This window comes from Taudactylus pleione, unplaced genomic scaffold (genome assembly GCF_031769625.1).
Source record: "Taudactylus pleione unplaced genomic scaffold, aTauple2 ptg000400l, whole genome shotgun sequence".
NCBI classification, from domain to species: domain Eukaryota; kingdom Metazoa; phylum Chordata; class Amphibia; order Anura; family Myobatrachidae; genus Taudactylus; species Taudactylus pleione.
In genome coordinates this window covers 6,877,316-6,895,332 of record NW_028284802.1, presented here as the reverse complement: position 1 = coordinate 6,895,332, position 18,017 = coordinate 6,877,316, and the positions used below count along the sequence as shown (strand labels likewise).

The following is an 18,017-nucleotide window of genomic DNA, read 5'->3' as shown; positions in this document are numbered from 1 at the left end:
CATGTGGCGACCATTTTTGTGTCGACATTTTGACCATGTCAACCATTTGTTACCTGTTGACTTTTAGTGTGTCGACCGTTTGTCCCAGACGACCTATTGACTGTCTAACATCTGGTGTCTATCTAGACATTGTCGACCTTTTTACTGTCTGTCTATCTATAGTCCGGAACCCCTCCCCCCTTTTCCCTGTCTCTGTATCTTTACCCCGCTTAATCCTATGTCTCTCTCTCTCTACCTCCCTCCCTGGCTGTGTAGTTTATTTGCTAAACAGCGACTTTTCAAAGCCACCGATTATTGGCATTTTTGCCTACATAATTTAAAAGAGCAATAATACTAACGAGTGCAAAAAACATCTGGTTTTGCAATCAATAGGATTGCTATATTAAATTCTGCGGGTAAAAATGCCAAGAATTCGCGACTTTGAAAAGCTGCCATTTAGTAAATAAACCCCTCGGTGTCTCAGATGGCCTGGGCATGCAATGTGAAGGGCAGCAGGACGTGGTCAGAGTGTACAGTAGGGACGGAATAGGGAACAGCAATATCTATTATAACAAGCTCTATGGAGGGGCCGGCAGGAGGAGAAGAGAAGGCAACTGGAGAGGTAGGAGGTACCACCTGCCCCTGAGCAGAGCCGTTGAGCGTCCTGGTGGGCATGGGTGCTAGTGGGGGCTGTGGCGTGTATTAATTATCCTAACTCTAGATGTTGTGCGTGGCCACAGCATAGTGGGTGAATGGCCATGGCAGGGACAGACATTTGTGCAGATTATATAATAGATAATTGCTATGTAATGGCCCCTCATTCCCTTCTGGTTCTCTGTCTCCCTGTATTGTCCTGTATATAGTGAAAAATCTGGTCATTCTATAATCAAATTATTCCTTCAGAACTTCAGAAATACATCATTAATTTTGATGTGTTCAGAATACGCTTCAAGTAAATTCTGTTGTACAAAAGCTTTCATTTATGCAAATTACCTTAAATAATGGTTTCAATTTTGTAGTACGGAAATGGCCCTTAAAATAATACATTATTTAAGATGGTTTAACATGTACAGTCAGGTGCATAAATATTGGGACATTGACAGAATTTTCATATTTTGGCCTCTATTCACCACCACAATGGGTTTGAAATGAAACAAACAAGATGTGCTTTAACTGCAGACTTTCAGATTTAATTTGAGGGTAATTACATCCAAATCAGGTGAATGTGTAGGAATTACAACGGTTTCTATATGTGCCTCCCACTTTTTAAGGGGCCAAAAGTAATGGGACTATCCACTCAAAAGCTATTTCATGGACAGGTGTGGGCTATTCCCTCGTTATTTCATTATCAATTAAGCAGGTAAAAGGTCTGGAGTTGATTCTAGGTGTGACATTTGCATTTAGAATCAGTTGCTGTCGACTCTCAATATGAGATCCAAAGAGCTGTAACTATCAATGAAGCAAGCCATCATTATGCTGAAAAATCAAAACAAACCCATCAGAGAGATAGCAAAAACATTAGGTGTGGCCAAATCAACTGTTTGGAACATTCTTAAAAAAGAAGAGGCACACCGCGGAAAACAACTGTGGTGGATGACAGAAGAATTATTTACCTGGTGAAGAAAACCCCTTCACAACAGTTGGCCAAATCAAGAACACTCTCCAGGAGGTAGGTGTATATGTGTCAAAGTCAACAATCAAGAGAAGACTTCACAAGAGTGAATTTAGAGGGTTCACCACAAGATGTAAACCATTGGTGAGCCTCAAAAACAGGAAGACCTGATTAGAGTTTGCCAAACAACATTTAAAAAAGCCATTACAGTTCTGGAACAACATCCTATGGACAGATGAGACAAAGATCAACTTGTACCAGAGTGATGGGAAGAGAAGAGTATGGAGAAGGAAAGGAACTGCTCATGATCCAAAACATACCACCTCATCAGTGAAGCATGGTGGTGGTAGTGTCATGGCGTGGGCATGTATGGCTGCCAATGGAACTGGTTCCTTTGTACTTATTGATGATGTGACTGCTGACAAAAGCAGCAGAATGAATTCTGAAGTGTTTCGGGCAATATTATATGCTCATATTCAGTCAAATGCTTCAGAACTCATTGGACGGCGCTTCACAGTGCAGATGGACGAATACCCGAAGCATACTGCAAAAGCAACCAAAGAGTTTTTTAAGGCTAAAAGTGGAATGTTATGCAATGGCCAAATCAATCCCCTGACCTGAATCCGATTGAGCATGCATTTCACTTGATGAAGACAAAACTGAAGGGAAAATGCCCCAAGAACAAGCAGGAACTGAAGACATTTGCAGTAGAGGCCTGGCAGAGCATCACCAGGGATGAAACACAGCGTCTAGTGATGTCTATGCGTTCCAGACTTCAGGCTGTAATTGCGTGCAAAGGATTGGCAACAAAGTATTAAAAAGTGAAAGTTAGATTTAGGATTGTTTAATTGTAATTACCCTCATATTAAATCTGAAAGTCTGCAGTTAAAGCACATCTTGTTTGTTTCATTTCAAAGCCATTGTGGTGGTGAACAGAGGCCACAATATGCAAATTCTGTCAATGTCCCAATATTTATGCACCTGACTGTATGTACTTTGAATGGCTTTATCATTGATTCCAATTTTCTTAAAAATAAATAAACCCTATATGAGTTGCTAATCATCCATTTGGGAAGGACTGAGCTGTTCAAACCATATTACTTGTTATTAGGAATTATTGTACACAGGCTCCCATAGAGCTGTGTATAACGGTGCGGCCTACAGAGGGGTAGGAGATTGCCCCAGGTGGTATCCGGAGTTGGGCAGGATGCTGATTGGAGGGGCACGCGGTTATTTCCACTCTGTAAAAGGACTTGAGTACGGGGCCTACATTTTCAATGGGATGTACTATGCACCATAAGTTTGCACTGTGGTGGAGAAGCCCAATGTAAAGCAAAGATTTAAACACACAAAAGTGTCATCATATGTAGTAACAACAGATCCGAAGTCCAAAAAGTTTATTCAATTAAAGGAGAGGTACTAACAAAGCAGGTGATTGTATTTATGACATACATGATACATGTACATACAGTACATACTACACATACACCTTGGATCACTTTGTGAAGGTGTTTGATCAAATTATATAATTGTAAAACCAGGGCATTGCGCTATGCGCATATAGGGGCTGATTCTGGCTAGGGAGCAAATAAAAAAAAAAAAGTCAAGTAACCTTGCACCTTGGGAAAACTCTGCTGCACTGCAGACGGGGGAGATTTACATTTGGGAGGGGTGTGTCCAAACTCAAATCTAAATTGCAGTGTAAAATGAAAGCTGTCTCGTGTTTGTGTGTAACATATTTATGGGAAAGAGTGTATTGTCACTCACTGAGTGCAGGGTGGTCTGTCCAGGTCCAAAGTTACTCACTTGTTTTTGTGGAATCGGTATGTTTAGTCGCTGGATCAAATACTGACAGCGGCAGCCTGATGGGTCGAAATCCCGACAGCTTCATGTAAGTACCCTAACCCTCCCCTCTCCCCCCTAACTATCCCTTAGGGGTGCCTAACCCTAACCTCCCCCCGTTAGTGCCTAAACCTAACCACCCCTCCCCGCACCCTAAACCTAACCCTCCCAGGGAGGGCGCCTAACTCTAACCCCTCCCCCCCTAGTGGTGCCTAACCCTAACCCCCCCGTCCCCTAATCCCCCTTTCCACTAACCCTCCCAGGGGTTGCCTAACCCTAAGTCCACCCGGGGGTCCCTGAAGCTAACCCCCCCCCCTCGGCTAGACGCCCCCGGGACACCTCCGTTTGCTATGCCATGTGTCGGGATTCCGTAGTGGGGATAATGATAGGTGTCAGGATTTTGACGCCTATCTTTAGTCCCATGTCGTGATGTAAGTGTCGGGATATTGGCGGGCGGTGACTGCATCCTGTTTTTGCTTTGCTCCTAACTCAGAATCAGCCACAGAATGTCCATTTTTAAGTAAGTCTGATGTCTCGTCAGGCTGCAGAAAAACATTTAAACGAAAGCAGGAACATAAATTGCAGTATTACACTTCAACAATAATTACTACACTACACGTATATTTTTGTTTTCACCTATAGTAAGTAATAACTTTAGACTGGTTGTAGATTAAGTCAATGCTCAAGAGAACTTAGTTCAGAAATGTTTATTTCATTTGAAATATTTACAAAATGTTATGTTAAATGCAATCATTATGCTTAAAAAATAAAAATGAGGGGGCCATGTTTTTGGCCTATTGGCATATGTGATAATCACACAAGGTTAGCCAGTAGGTGTTCAAGGGGTGTGGGTTTTAGAGGGGTTTTCTTTGCTGCAGTGGTAGATCCAGACCTCTCTGTCTGCTGGATCTTACCCTCCCATCCTTCCATGTTTAGTCCATGGTTGTTTTTGTTGGCTATTGCGTTTGGCAATAATGTACAGTATAGCAGCAGACCGGGCGCAAGTTTAAAGTTTGCTCTTATATATACTTCTTTGGGTGCACCACCTTCACGGCGACAGCAGCACCTCCCTCACTGCATAGGTAGTCAAGTTTAGGAGGAGAAGTTGGATACCCATGTTTTGTTGGTTGGAGCATCTTGGTGGTCTCCACCTGCAATGCGTGTTCTTTGTTATGGTTCCATGTACATTGTGTGGTCTTGCTGTGTCCTGGCCATCCTGTCTTTGCTACCATACATTTCCTTAGAAATAAATAGCTAACCATTTTGAAACGCCAAATGAAAATGTGTTGTGTCTGTATTGTAGTGTTAAGTTTAATACTGTTAGTATTATTGTGTGGGACTGGCGCGGAGGAGACCCGTCAGCCCATAGGAGGTTTACATGTGAATATACCTGTTTCTAGAAGGTAGTTTTAACTTGTTCTAATAGCGAAAAAAATTACATTTAAAAATGATTACATTTTCAATCTGTGACAGTCGCCCTTTAAATACTGCAACCGTCACACCTGAAATGCTCTTCTATTATCCTAACAATATTTGCAGGGTTCCTTGGTTTGGAAGATTTATTTCAGGTATGCAAGATCATCCTTCACAACTTCCTTTATCCAGTCCATCATGTGGAACAGATCAGCATGAAAGTCCCGAGACAGTTCTGGAACTCGTTTCCTTCTAGACCTATCACAGCTGTTAATGCTCCCCCAGCTTATGATTCCCACCTAAAGAAAAGTAAAAGAGACTTAGCTCCGCCTTCATGGAAATGACACCAATTAGATACTCTAAGAGCCACAAAACATAAAATACTAATAAATGATGTGTTGCTATTCCGACAACATACTGGGCTGATTCTGAGCCACGCGCAGCAGAGTCTATTGGCGGCCGCCTGTCTGCAAGTTGATGTAAATGGCCCTACAATCTCCTTCTCTTGTGCACATCTGTGTTGCTGATTGTGCAAGGACTGAAACGCCCACTTTTAGCGTCCGAGTACGCTGTAATACCAATTGGTGCTGCGTCCTTAGACGCCACCATCGGTCGCACCACCAAAGCGTACACCAATCCTATGACAGGTGCAGCTTCTCTGTCTGACCGCTTGCATTGAAACGCCTGTGATATGCCCATTGAACGGTCCATTTATTAATGCACCTTGTAGCCAACTCCCAGTTACCGCCCAGGAACGCCCAAGACTTTTCCGCAACATTTCTGATACTGTCTGACCCGATTGCAATAGCAGCTTTGAACATACACACTTTGTAACGCAGACGTGATGCTGGTTTTCAAAAATTACCGCGCATGTCTATATCGGTGAATATCGGCATTGCGTGTAGATTTTGTGCGGCTCAGATTCAGGCCAATTATACGCATCTGTTGTTGTAAGCTGGCTGCACGGATCTTCTGTAATTACCATTGACCTAGGGATGACCATCGAAAGGGCGATACCGTATTGATGCATTTTGATGCCATAGTTACTTGCCTTCCGATGACATGTAACTATCTTTTGAGAAACATTTAATGGCTCAGTCACCGATTGTACACATCAGAAATGAAGCAGCATTGCTTACATAAAATCAAATAATAAAAAAATCTCAATGGGAAGGGGAGGGGGAATTCAATGGTTACGATCCTATTTATCAATCTCCAACCTAAGTAAACAATGAAGGATAGATTGGCATGCCATGTTGTTACCATTCCCCAAACTGCAGTGCATAGTACAACTGCAGTGCGGCCAGTGAATGTCTGGGCAGTGCATGCTCACACTGAGCTTTTGATAACTATTGGTCAGAGCCGTAACTAGACTTTTCGGTGCCCTGTGCCACAAAAAGCATTGGCGCCCCCCTCATTTTTCAAAGGGACATAATGCACACAAAAAAGGGCCATGGCTTCATGGGGACGGGCCAGGGAACACATAGGAGAGTCCAGGAGATGCTGGGGATGAAATAAGAGGAAGTTATAAGTGAGAATGATAATAAACAGAAATTTGACAGGTCCAAACAGCGCCCCCTGACCTGTGGCGCCCTGTGCGATGGCACCGGCCGCACTACCCTAGCTACGGCCCTGCTATTGGTGAAGAATTTTCAAAGGGTTAGCAAGATGTATGCTAAAGCTACTTAGCTCGGGGGACTGATAACTTATTATGGCAAGGATCTTAAATATTTGGCCTAAAGCTCTGACTACTAATATGTAAATTTCCATATGACACATTAATCCAACAGTCGTCTCCCAAATTCCTTGAGCATCTGTGAAACGTCACAGCCCTTTAGCCTGACTGGAATGGTCTTTTGAAAACAATTAATTACTTTAGGTTAATGTCATAACTTTTTAAGAAAGCATATTCATCTCTCACAGTTATCTGTTTCTGCAGAGAAGATCTATTGTTTATATTTGGGATGCTTGATGTATTCCTGAATCAGGAAGATACTCTAAACTCGGGGTTATTAAGAAAGCCAATCATAGCTATTTTGCATTCACATTGAACTGGCCAACGAAAACCAGAGCAGGAGGGACACAAACCTGCATAAAATACCATGTCACACACACAAACTCTGTCATATCCTAAGGGGTCATTTATCCTACTGAAGTGTGACATTCCTTTCTGGCTACCCCTGCCAATGGGACATTGTAATTGTGCTAATTTCTGTTTTTTTATTCTTACTCTTTTAGACAATTTTGTCCAATTTATACTATTTGTAGGTAATTTGGGTGTTTTGTACTTAATTGTGGATATTTTTGAAATATTAAATCAAAAAAGTAGTAAGTCCTGAGTCTGTTTTCTTACTTCGCATTTGTCGAATTCTAGTTTGTTACTTTTTAACATTTTAAGGTAGATATTGTTGGGATGACATTAGATCTGATTAAAGTAAATGGTGGAGTTATATTCTGAAATATATAGAGAAGTAAAGAACTCCCTAAGGGTGACTCAAATCTTAGTTGTGGTGCTAACAAATGTAATATTATTTGTGTGATAGGAATAGGGGAGGTTTTAATATTATTAAACTAAACCAGGTGGTTGTTTTTGATTAAATAGTCTAATACCCCTTTTCCACCAAAATTCCGGGTCTGACCCGGAGTTGGAACAGGGTTCCTATCCGGATCAGACCCGGAATTTTGCCGGCGCCGACTCGGAGTCGGGTCTGTGGTCGCTTGGAGACCCGGCTTTTCCGGCGTGTAAGTGGTCGCTTGGAGATGACGTCATCTCCAAGCGCCACTAAGCCGGACCAATCGGCCGGCTTGCAGCGCACTCCAGGTCATCGTGACCCGGAGTGCACTGTTCTCACAGCAGGGTTTCACGGGCTATGCCCGTATTAAACCCTGCCAGTTACCTGGGTTGGATTGCCGGGTCACTCAACCTGGCGATCCAACCCTCTCCCCTTTTACACCAGGGAGCTGCCCGGGTTAACCCTTCAATAAGCCGGGTTTTAGCTCCGGTGTAAAAGGGGTATAAGTGAAGTGCTGGTCTAACATTTAAAATGAAAATAATACAAGAGCAAAATCTCTAACATAAAGGGCTTGCAACACATGCATGACATACAGTTACCATTAAAATAAGGGCAGAACAGGGAGGGGGGTTAATAACAAAAGGGTCACCAGAGAAATAAGTTGAAAATATACCTAAAATAAATGTTGCAATATCTGATATTTAAAAATCATTTTGGTTATAAGTGAGACTTCTCATTAACTTGCCTGGATAAAACGTTTTTTGAAAGGCACAAGAAGAGGACCTCCAGAATCTCCTGCAGTAGGCACAAAAAAAAATACGTAGATATAATTTAGTTTCAGCATTTTAGCCGAAGAAAGAAGAGAAAACATACAAAAAACATGAGAACAAACACAGAACACAGGGCCTGATTCAGAGCCGGAGGCTATTTACGGACGGTCGTTCTAAAAAAGCGGCCGGCTATTTAAATTGAGCGCTCGCTCTTTGCAGTTTGTTGACGCCTCTATGTCTGAGCGAGCGAACGAAAAATGCGCTCGCTATTTTGTAAAGACGCCCCTTTGCCGTTCGCATCACACGTCATCTCCGGTATTTATTAGATTAATCGGGAACATCGAAAGGCATCTGAACTGCTCACAGTGCTTGTGGTAGGTTTTTCCTACCGCAATCACTGCGAGCAGTTCAGGCTAAAAGACAACCAAGTGACGTGGTCGATGACGCTCCTTTACTAATTATGCACTCCCATTAAACGCCCCTTTGACCGTTAGGCACGCCTGCGTTCGGATCTCCACTCCCCCGTTTTCAAGCACCTTCCCCTGTTACCACCCACAAACGGTACATTCTGTCACTCAAATTAGCAGCCCCTCGCTGTTTTGCGAGTGCACAATTTCCGGCCGCAATGACTGGTTGGCGCATGCGCATTACAACCCATACAAATGCGCAGTTGTGCGAACATCGCTTAGAGCGAACGAGCAGCCGCTTACGAGCGACTCTGAATCAGGCCCACAGTGAGAAAGAGATGAAAAAAGGAGACACAAGCAAAGTATGAAAGGGACAAGGGGCTGAGGCAGATTGAAGCCAATGACAGATTGCATCACATAATTTGCATAAAATCTCTCTACGAATTGCATAACTGCATTTCTGATGCGTTGCATTATTTTGGCCCTTACACCAACTTCAGCCTAATGAGACGGGACAGGGAAGGGAGGCATCACTTGTACAAGTACAGTAAGAGCATAGACTGACAGGGTCGGCTGCATATATATGATGGGTGTGGCATGAAAAGTCAACAGAATGTCGACAGTCATCATGGACTTTAGTTTGGCAATCAACATGACAACCTTAACAAAATGTCACGTTATGTTCATAGGGCCTGATTCAGAGCCGGACGCAATTAGCGCTCGCTCGTCCTGAAAATAGGGGTGGCTATTCAAATGAACCGTTCGCTGTTTGAGGTCTGTTCACGCCTCTAGGTCTGAACGAGCGTACAAAACTTGCGGTCGTTTTTTGGGAAACTACGCCCCCTGGCCGCTCGCATCCTACGTCATGTCCGCTATTTATTAGATTAATCGAGTACATCGAACAGGGTATGAGCTGCTCGCTATTCTTGTGGTTGGTTTTTGCTACCACAATTTTGCGAGCAGTTCTGGCTTAAAAAAAACCCAGTGACGTGGTCAATGACGCTGCTGTTTTAAATATGCACACCCATAAAACGCCCGTTTTGACCTTTAAGCACGCCTGCGATCGGATCTCCACTCCCCGTTTTCAAGCACCTTCCCCTGTTACCACCCACATACGCCTCATTCTGTCACTCAAATTAGCAGGCATTCGCTATTTTGCGAGCACATGAATTTCGGCCGCACTGACTGGTTCGCGAATGCGTACTAAAAACCGTACGCATGCGCAGATGTGCGAACATCGCTCGGAACGAGCGTACTGCCGATAGCGAGTGGCTCTGAATGAGGGCCATAATGTCAACATTTAACATGTCAACACCAGAATGTCAATATAGTTTTTTGATTATTTTAGAAGGAGAAGAGAGGGCACTAAGGACCTCATTCAGAGGCGGTCGTTAGATGCAAGCGGTCGCACAGAATCAGGGTGGCCGCTTGCATCCTGAATGGCCACCTCCTTGTCGATTGTTAGGCTGTGGGTTACCACCCACAGCTTAACGACTGACCAGGTTGATGGTCGCGATGGTGATCACCATCGCGCCCATCAGGGCTTACGACCAGACCCTAGGGTAGGGTCTGGGCACTCGTAAGCCCCAGGGAGCTTCCTGCTCTGATGGAGCAGGAAGCTCCCCACTGACATCACTGATGATGTCATTGCGGCCACCCACGAAATGGTAGGCGTTCGTAAAGGAACGCCTCCGTTTTGGAAACGACCCCCCCGGCCCGCCTACCAAACGGGGGCAGCTGTCGATCAACAACGACAGCCGCCCCTTTGGTAGTGAGCTCCGGAGCGACAGAGTTTCTCTGTCGCTCCGGGGCTTGCGCACACGCAGTGCGGCCGCTGCGCGTGCGCAGGCCAAACCATCAAGTCGGTTACGAGCACATCGGCGCTCGCGACCGACTCTGAATGAGGTCCTAAGTGCTTTATTCTCAGTTGCACGCTATGTCAATGATCACACATTTGAGTGATTAACATCCGACTGTGGATGCATCACAGCCACAATGCGCACGTGTGGCCATTGAATTACAAATATTCTAGCCCAGAAGATTTATTAACAAGTGATTGACAGGCAGGGGCCGTTTTGTGAGGAGTAACGGGGAGTGGAAATAAAAAGGGAACAATGTTTGGGGTGTGTACCAGCTGCCAAGTGTTATTTTTTAAGCTCCTCCCCATCACTGGTTCTACCCAATTGCTACTACTGCTCTCTCATTCAGCGTTCTCTCTTTCTCTCTTCCTTCTTGCCCTGGTAACGGACATGTGGTGGTGCAGGATCTTTCTCTCTTCTTTCTGCACCTTCTGTGTCCTACCCTCCGAACCCTCCCTGTCATGGTGTTTATTGCCCCCTAAGTCATATTCTATTTGCCGAACTTCCCTATCTTATACTGGGAGACTTTACTATCGCATTAGACAATTTCACGAGTGCCTGTGCTTGTAATCTGCCCTTCCTCATCTCCTACTTTGACCTTATCCAATGGACATCCACCCCAGCCCACCCTAACAGTCATTTTCTTGATCTACAGTAGTGAAGTACCACTGTTGTAACATCTCTGCCTTTAATAACTTGGCCCTTCTTCCCACATGATTACCATCTTCTAACCTTTGCTCATTTGACCTTTTCCCTTCCAGTCCAGAGGTTATGCTCACTAAGTGCAACTTTGCTGCTCTTGACCAAAACCACATTCCCCAAATCCTCCTTCCTGTCTGTTACTGACTTCTTCACCTGCTTTACTACCAAAACTGATACCATCCAGAACACGACCTCTTTCCCCAGTCTCCTCCTATCCATTGCTCCCCTCGCTCACCTGCCTTCCCATCCTTTCTGACTTCTCCCCCTCCACCAGGGATGATGTACATATCCTCCTCTTTCATTTACCCCCTTTTACTTGTCCCAGTTCCATCGAGACTTCTCTTACCCCTTTCTCCTGATGCTTGCTTCCATCTTGCCTATCTATTCAATCTGTCCCTCTCTTCCAGCTCTGTCCCTTCTTCCTTCAAATATGCCATTTCCTTACGAAACTCACAATTAACCCTAAGGGGTAAGTTTACTAAGATGGGAGTTCTATTTATAAAGTGATGTTGCCCATAGCAATCAATCAGATCTACTTCTCATTTATCTAGCACCTTCTAGAAGATAATACCTGGAATCTGTTTGGTTGCTATGAGCAACATCACTTCTTGATAGAACTCCCATCTTAGTAAATTTACCCCTAACTCTCTCTAACTACCGCCCTAACTTTCTCCTTCCCTATACTGCTGTATCTCCAAACTTAGTGAGAGTATTGTCTACCTCTGCCTCACTTTATACCTTTCCCCCTATTCCCTTCTCAACTCTATTGAATATGGATTCCGCCCCTTCCACTCCACTGAAACAAATCTCACCCAGGTAACCAATGACCTTCTCTACTAAATCAAAGGATAATTTGTATCTCTACATCCTCCTTTAAAAGTCTTCTGCTTTTGACACTGTTAACTACACTCTCCTTGTCACAATTCTCTCCATTAGCCTCTCCTCCTTTTCAGTCTTCAAATCGGATTCCATCTTCAACTGCCACCCTCTCCTGCAGGGTCCATTCTTGACCTTCCTTTCTTCTCCCTGTAGACCTTCTTCCTTGGAAATCTCATCGGCTCCTTCAGCATCCAATATCATCTATATGGTTATGACCCTAAAATCTACCTCTCCTCCCCTACTCTCCCTCCATCCTCTCTTGTATATCCAACTGCCTTTCTATCAGATCCTCTCCTGTTTGCACCAGCTCTTCCTGACATTTAATATGGTCAAGAGTAAACTTACTAATTTCTCAATGTCTCTTTTTTTCCTCATGTCTACTGACACAGTGCCATTTTTTACTCCACTCTATTCTTTGCTCCCCAATTAGACCTGATCTCAATCTTGCTTCTTTCACCTTCTGAATATGTCAAGGATCTGACCCTTACTCACCCCCTAATGCCACCAAAAGTTTCATCATGTACTAATCATTTCCCATCTACTGTATACTACTGTAATCTCATGTCTGACCACTCTCTAATTTTATTATATCCTTAATGCTGCTGGTCATCTAATTTCCCCCACCTGCAATAATACATCTGCCTCAATCCTTATACATATTCTTATGTAATTAGACATACTGAGGGTACAGGATGCAGTAATTAGATATACAGCAGGTACAGGAAGGCAGTAATTAGATACACAAAAGGCATAAGAATGCAGGGAAGGCAATAATAAAATATATAGGAGGTACAGGAAGGCAATAATTATATATATAGGAGGTACAGGAAGGCAATAATTAGATACACAGTAAGTACAGGAAGGCAGTATTTAGATACACAGAAGGCACAGATGGGCAATAATTAAATATACAGGAGGTACAGGAAGGCAGTAATTAAATATACAGGAGGTACAGGAAGGCAATAATTAAATATACAGGTGTTACAGGAAGGCAGTAATTAGATCTACAAGCGTTACAGGAAGGCAGTAATTAGATATACAGAAGGTACAAGAAGCCAGTAATTAGATATGCAGTAAGTACAGGAAGGCAGTAATTAGATACACAGAAGGCACAGATGGGCAATAAATATACAGGTGTTACAGGAAGGCAGTAATTAAATGTACAGGAGGTACAGGAAGGAAGCAATTAGATACACAGAAGGTACAGGATGGCAGTAATTAGATACACAGAAGGTACAGGAAGGCAGTAATTAGATACACAGAAGATACAGGAAGGCAGTAATTAGATACACAGAAGGTACAGGAAGACAGTAATTAGATACACAGAAGGTACAGGATGGCAGCAATTAGATACACAGAAGGTAAGGGAAGGCAGTAATTAAATATACAGGAGGTACAGGAAGGCAGTAATTAGATACACAGAAGGTACAGGAAGGCAGTAATTAGATACACAGAAGGTACAGGAAGGAAGCAATTAGATACACAGAAGGTACAGGATGGCAGCAATTAGATACACAGAAGGTAAGGGAAGGCAGTAATTAAATATATAGGAGGTACAGGAAGGCAGTAATTAGATACACAGAAGGTACAGGAAGGCAGTAATTAGATACACAGAAGGTACAGGAAGGCAGTAAATAGATACACAGAAGATACAGGAAGGCAGTAATTAGATACACAGAAGGTACAGGAAGACAGTAATTAGATACACAGAAGGTACAGGAAGGCAGTAATTAGATACACAGAAGGTACAGGAAGGCAGTAATTAAATATACAGGAGGTACAGGAAGGCAGTAATTAGATACACAGAAGGTACAGGAAGGCAGTAATTAGATACACAGAAGGTACAGGAAGGAAGCAATTAGATACACAGAAGGTACAGGATGGCAGCAATTAGATACACAGAAGGTAAGGGAAGGCAGTAATTAAATATATAGGAGGTACAGGAAGGCAGTAATTAGATACACAGAAGGTACAGGAAGGCAGTAATTAGATACACAGAAGGTACAGGAAGGCAGTAAATAGATACACAGAAGATACAGGAAGGCAGTAATTAGATACACAGAAGGTACAGGAAGACAGTAATTAGATACACAGAAGGTACAGGAAGGCAGTAATTAGATACACAGAAGGTACAGGAAGACAGTAATTAGATACACAGAAGGTACAGGAAGACAGTAATTAGATACACAGAAGGTACAGGAAGGCAGTAATTAGATACACAGAAGGTACAGGAAGGCAGTAATTAGATACACAGAAGGTACAGGAAGGCAGTAATTAGATACACAGAAGGTACAGGAAGGCAGTAAATAGATACACAGAAGATACAGGAAGGCAGTAATTAGATACACAGAAGGTACAGGAAGGCAGTAATTAGATACACAGAAGGTACAGGATGGCAGCAATTAGATACACAGAAGGTACAGGAAGGCAGTAATTAGATACACAGAAGGTACAGGAAGGCAGTAAATAGATACACAGAAGATACAGGAAGGCAGTAATTAGATACACAGAAGGTACAGGAAGACAGTAATTAGATACACAGAAGGTACAGGAAGGCAGTAATTAGATACACAGAAGGTACAGGAAGACAGTAATTAGATACACAGAAGGTACAGGAAGGCAGTAATTAGATACACAGAAGGTACAGGAAGGCAGTAATTAGATACACAGAAGGTACAGGAAGGCAGTAATTAGATACACAGAAGGTACAGGAAGGCAGTAAATAGATACACAGAAGATACAGGAAGGCAGTAATTAGATACACAGAAGGTACAGGAAGGCAGTAATTAGATACACAGAAGGTACAGGATGGCAGCAATTAGATACACAGAAGGTACAGGAAGGCAGTAATTAGATACACAGAAGGTACAGGAAGGCAGTAATTAGATACACAGAAGGTACAGGAAGGCAGTAATTAGATACACAGAAGGTACAGGAAGGCAGTAATTAGATACACAGAAGGTACAGGAAGGCAGTAATTAGATACACAGAAGGTACAGGATGGCAGCAATTAGATACACAGAAGGTACAGGAAGGCAGTAATTAGATACACTGAAGGTACAGGAAGGCAGTAAATAGATACACAGAAGGTACAGGAAGGCAGTAATTAGATACACTGAAGGTACAGGAAGGCAGTAAATAGATACACAGAAGGTACAGGAAGGCAGTAATTAGATACACAGAAGGTACAGGATGGCAGCAATTAGATACACAGAAGGTACAGGAAGGCAGTAATTAGATACACAGAAGGTACAGGAAGACAGTAAATAGATACACAGAAGATACAGGAAGGCAGCAATTACATACACAGAAGGTACAGGAAGGCAGCAATTAGATCTACAAAAGTTACATGGAAGACAGTAATTAGATATATAAAAGGTACAGGAAGGCAGCAATTAGATACACAGAAGGCAGCAGTTAGATATATAGGAGGTACAGGAGGCATACACTAGAGAACCAGAAGGGGAAAGCCGTAATTAATTAAACATGAGGGAATAGGAAGCAGTGAAAAAAATAAACTGTATATATAAGTATCTAGTTTGCAAAGAAGAGAAATTATAAGACATTGCAGTTACAAATTAGATAAACTAAAAGATATACAACACATGTAGCAGAAAATGAAAGAACACTAATAATAGTAATAATAATAATAAATTAATTATAATTAATTACCTTTACATGTTTGAGGATCAACTACTGGATTTATTCCCCCTGTGCATAAGAATTTGTCGGTCACAAGATCATTAATATCGGTCACATTCTCAAAATCTTTTATTTTTTTGGTATCTGAGAGGCATTCTTCCCACTGTGGAGGAGGAGGAGAGATATGAGATGCAAGAACGGAGACACAAATAAACACAAAAGAATAGAGTTAAGGAGAGGACATGTGTCACACAATCATTACACTGATTGTTGCCTGTAATGACCTTCAGCTGTGTATAATAATGATAGTTTGCGATAGACTCTCTCATTCTGAATAGCTATTCTAGAAACTTGCTTTGATGTGATTGATTTCAGAAACTTCTCAGGGTTAGTGTGATATTACTGTTTTAGATATCATTATAAGAGAGTTCTCTCATAGATCATTGTAAGAATATTTTTAAACAGTACATAGAGCAGCATCTTTGCACGGTGCTCACAGATACTGCCAATGGGATGCAGTGGGACGAAATCCCGACCGTCGGCTTCCCGACTGTCTAATCCCGGCAAGGTACAAATGACAGGCGTCGAAATCCCGACGCCTGTCATTAGACCTACACCGGGAGCCCGACACCCAGCGTACCGATCGAAGGTAAGCCGGGCGCGGACAGCCGCTGGGGGGGGGGGGGGATTTTAGGTTAGGGGCTCCTGGGGGGGACTTATGGTTAGGCGGGGTACCACCCCCGGGAGGTTAGGGTTAAGATAGGGGAAGGTGGGGTTAGGGTTAGGCACCCCCCCGGGAGACTTAGGGTTAGGCTGCGGGGAAGGTGATTAGGCACTTGGCGGGGAGGGTTAGGGTTAGGCACCCCTAAAGGAGGGTTAGGGGGTAAAAATAGGTTAGTTAATACTTACCTTTCTAGCTTTGGGATCTTCACCCTTGCCGGGCTTCTGCTGTCGGGATTAGAACCGCCGCCCGTGCGGCCGTCGGCAAAACATACTGATACCGTTACAATTGTCTGCCTCACAGGACAAATACTGGAACCTCTTTGTCTACAGAGCTACAGGATTTCCCACCAGGCTCTCACAGGGCAATAACACTACAATTCACGGGGACACCTCCCTGTGGTTTGAGAAAATGATTGCCGACACTAAAGCCTCTGGTCATTCACATCTACACCATGGACTCAAATACACATCTCATCTCCCTTCCGCAAGAGAGCCTGGGCACATTGTTAATGGAATCCAACACAAGTTTGGTTGAGTATGAAAACTCAGATGGAGTTTTTTGTTTGTTTTCTGTAAGTCTTGGAATATAATCCGTGGGTAGGTCCTGATTCAGAGCCGCTCGCTAGATGCGATCGCTCGCACAATGTGTACGCAAATTGCGTAGGCAGTGCTATCACACAGCAATGCATTAGCACGCCCAGTATTTCTAAGAGAGCGATCACATAGTGTATGCAGACACCCCCCAGCCTGTTTTAAGATGCCCACTTGTGCACGTCATGTCCAGGAAGTGTATGCAACCATCGATACATCGGATGCTATCGCTGCGCTTGAGGTTGACCATACCCTGCCACAGCGAGAACTTCAGTGTAAAAATAAGCCAGGTGACGTGTACTATGATGCTGTCTTATAATTATGCACACCTCTAAAACGCTGCTGAGATGATCAGGCACCTCCACTCCCCCACCTACATACAGCTTCTCCTGTCACTCACTCTGCTGGGCTGTCTATGTGCAACGCACGAATGCATTGTGAACTTTCGCTAAGGTATGCGCACGCACACTGCGATGCATATGCATGCGCACAAAGCATACCATCAGCAGCAGCGAGAGTATGCATCTTAGTGACGGGTCTGAATGAGTTCCTTAGTCAATTGTGTTATTTCTTCTACTCCTTACTCCCCATAAGGGCACCTAACACGTGACTGCTAACTCCCTGCTAATTATTGTGAGTGCTTTAATCGCTATTGCAGCTATGTATATAAACCATGTCCTTGTCCTGCACTGTAATGTACTGTAAGTTACTCGTTTCTTGTTCACTTATTAGTTTATGTACTCTGTAAGGCGCGGTGGAACACTTGCAGTGCCATATAAATAAAGGATAATAATAAATATATAATTTGTGAATACATCTGTGGCTTAATATTAACATATCTGTTTTATGGAGATGGGATTGCTTTTTCGTTTAGAACTGCTTAGAGAACAAGTCTCCCAGTGAAATGCGCTTCTTTTAACCACTCCTGGACTCCCCTGTGGTGCGCTCAAAGGGGTTTCCTACTTCTCAGTCTGTCTGGTCACCTTCTACCCTGCATTTTATTCAAGTAAGGTAATACTACTTATCTCATCTCCATTCAGGTACAGTAATACACTGTGCTCTGTTACAACAGAGTGTTTTCTATT

General features: G+C 43.3%; 1 protein-coding gene across 1 annotated transcript in view; it reads right to left on the bottom strand.

Annotated features, from left to right (window-relative positions):
* Nucleotides 1-4,125: 4,125 nt before the first annotated feature.
* The window catches only part of LOC148506618 (complement factor B-like), a 139,621-nt gene continuing 125,729 nt past the window's right edge, over nt 4,126-18,017 (bottom strand). The window contains exons 16-18 of the mRNA XM_088446702.1: nt 15,649-15,781; nt 8,105-8,154; nt 4,126-5,145 (exon numbers count right to left, since the gene is read on the bottom strand). Of these exons, the coding sequence (XP_088302828.1) occupies nt 4,993-5,145; nt 8,105-8,154; nt 15,649-15,781 (336 nt within the window). The 3' untranslated portion in view covers nt 4,126-4,992. The remainder of the gene's footprint in view (nt 5,146-8,104; nt 8,155-15,648; nt 15,782-18,017) is intronic.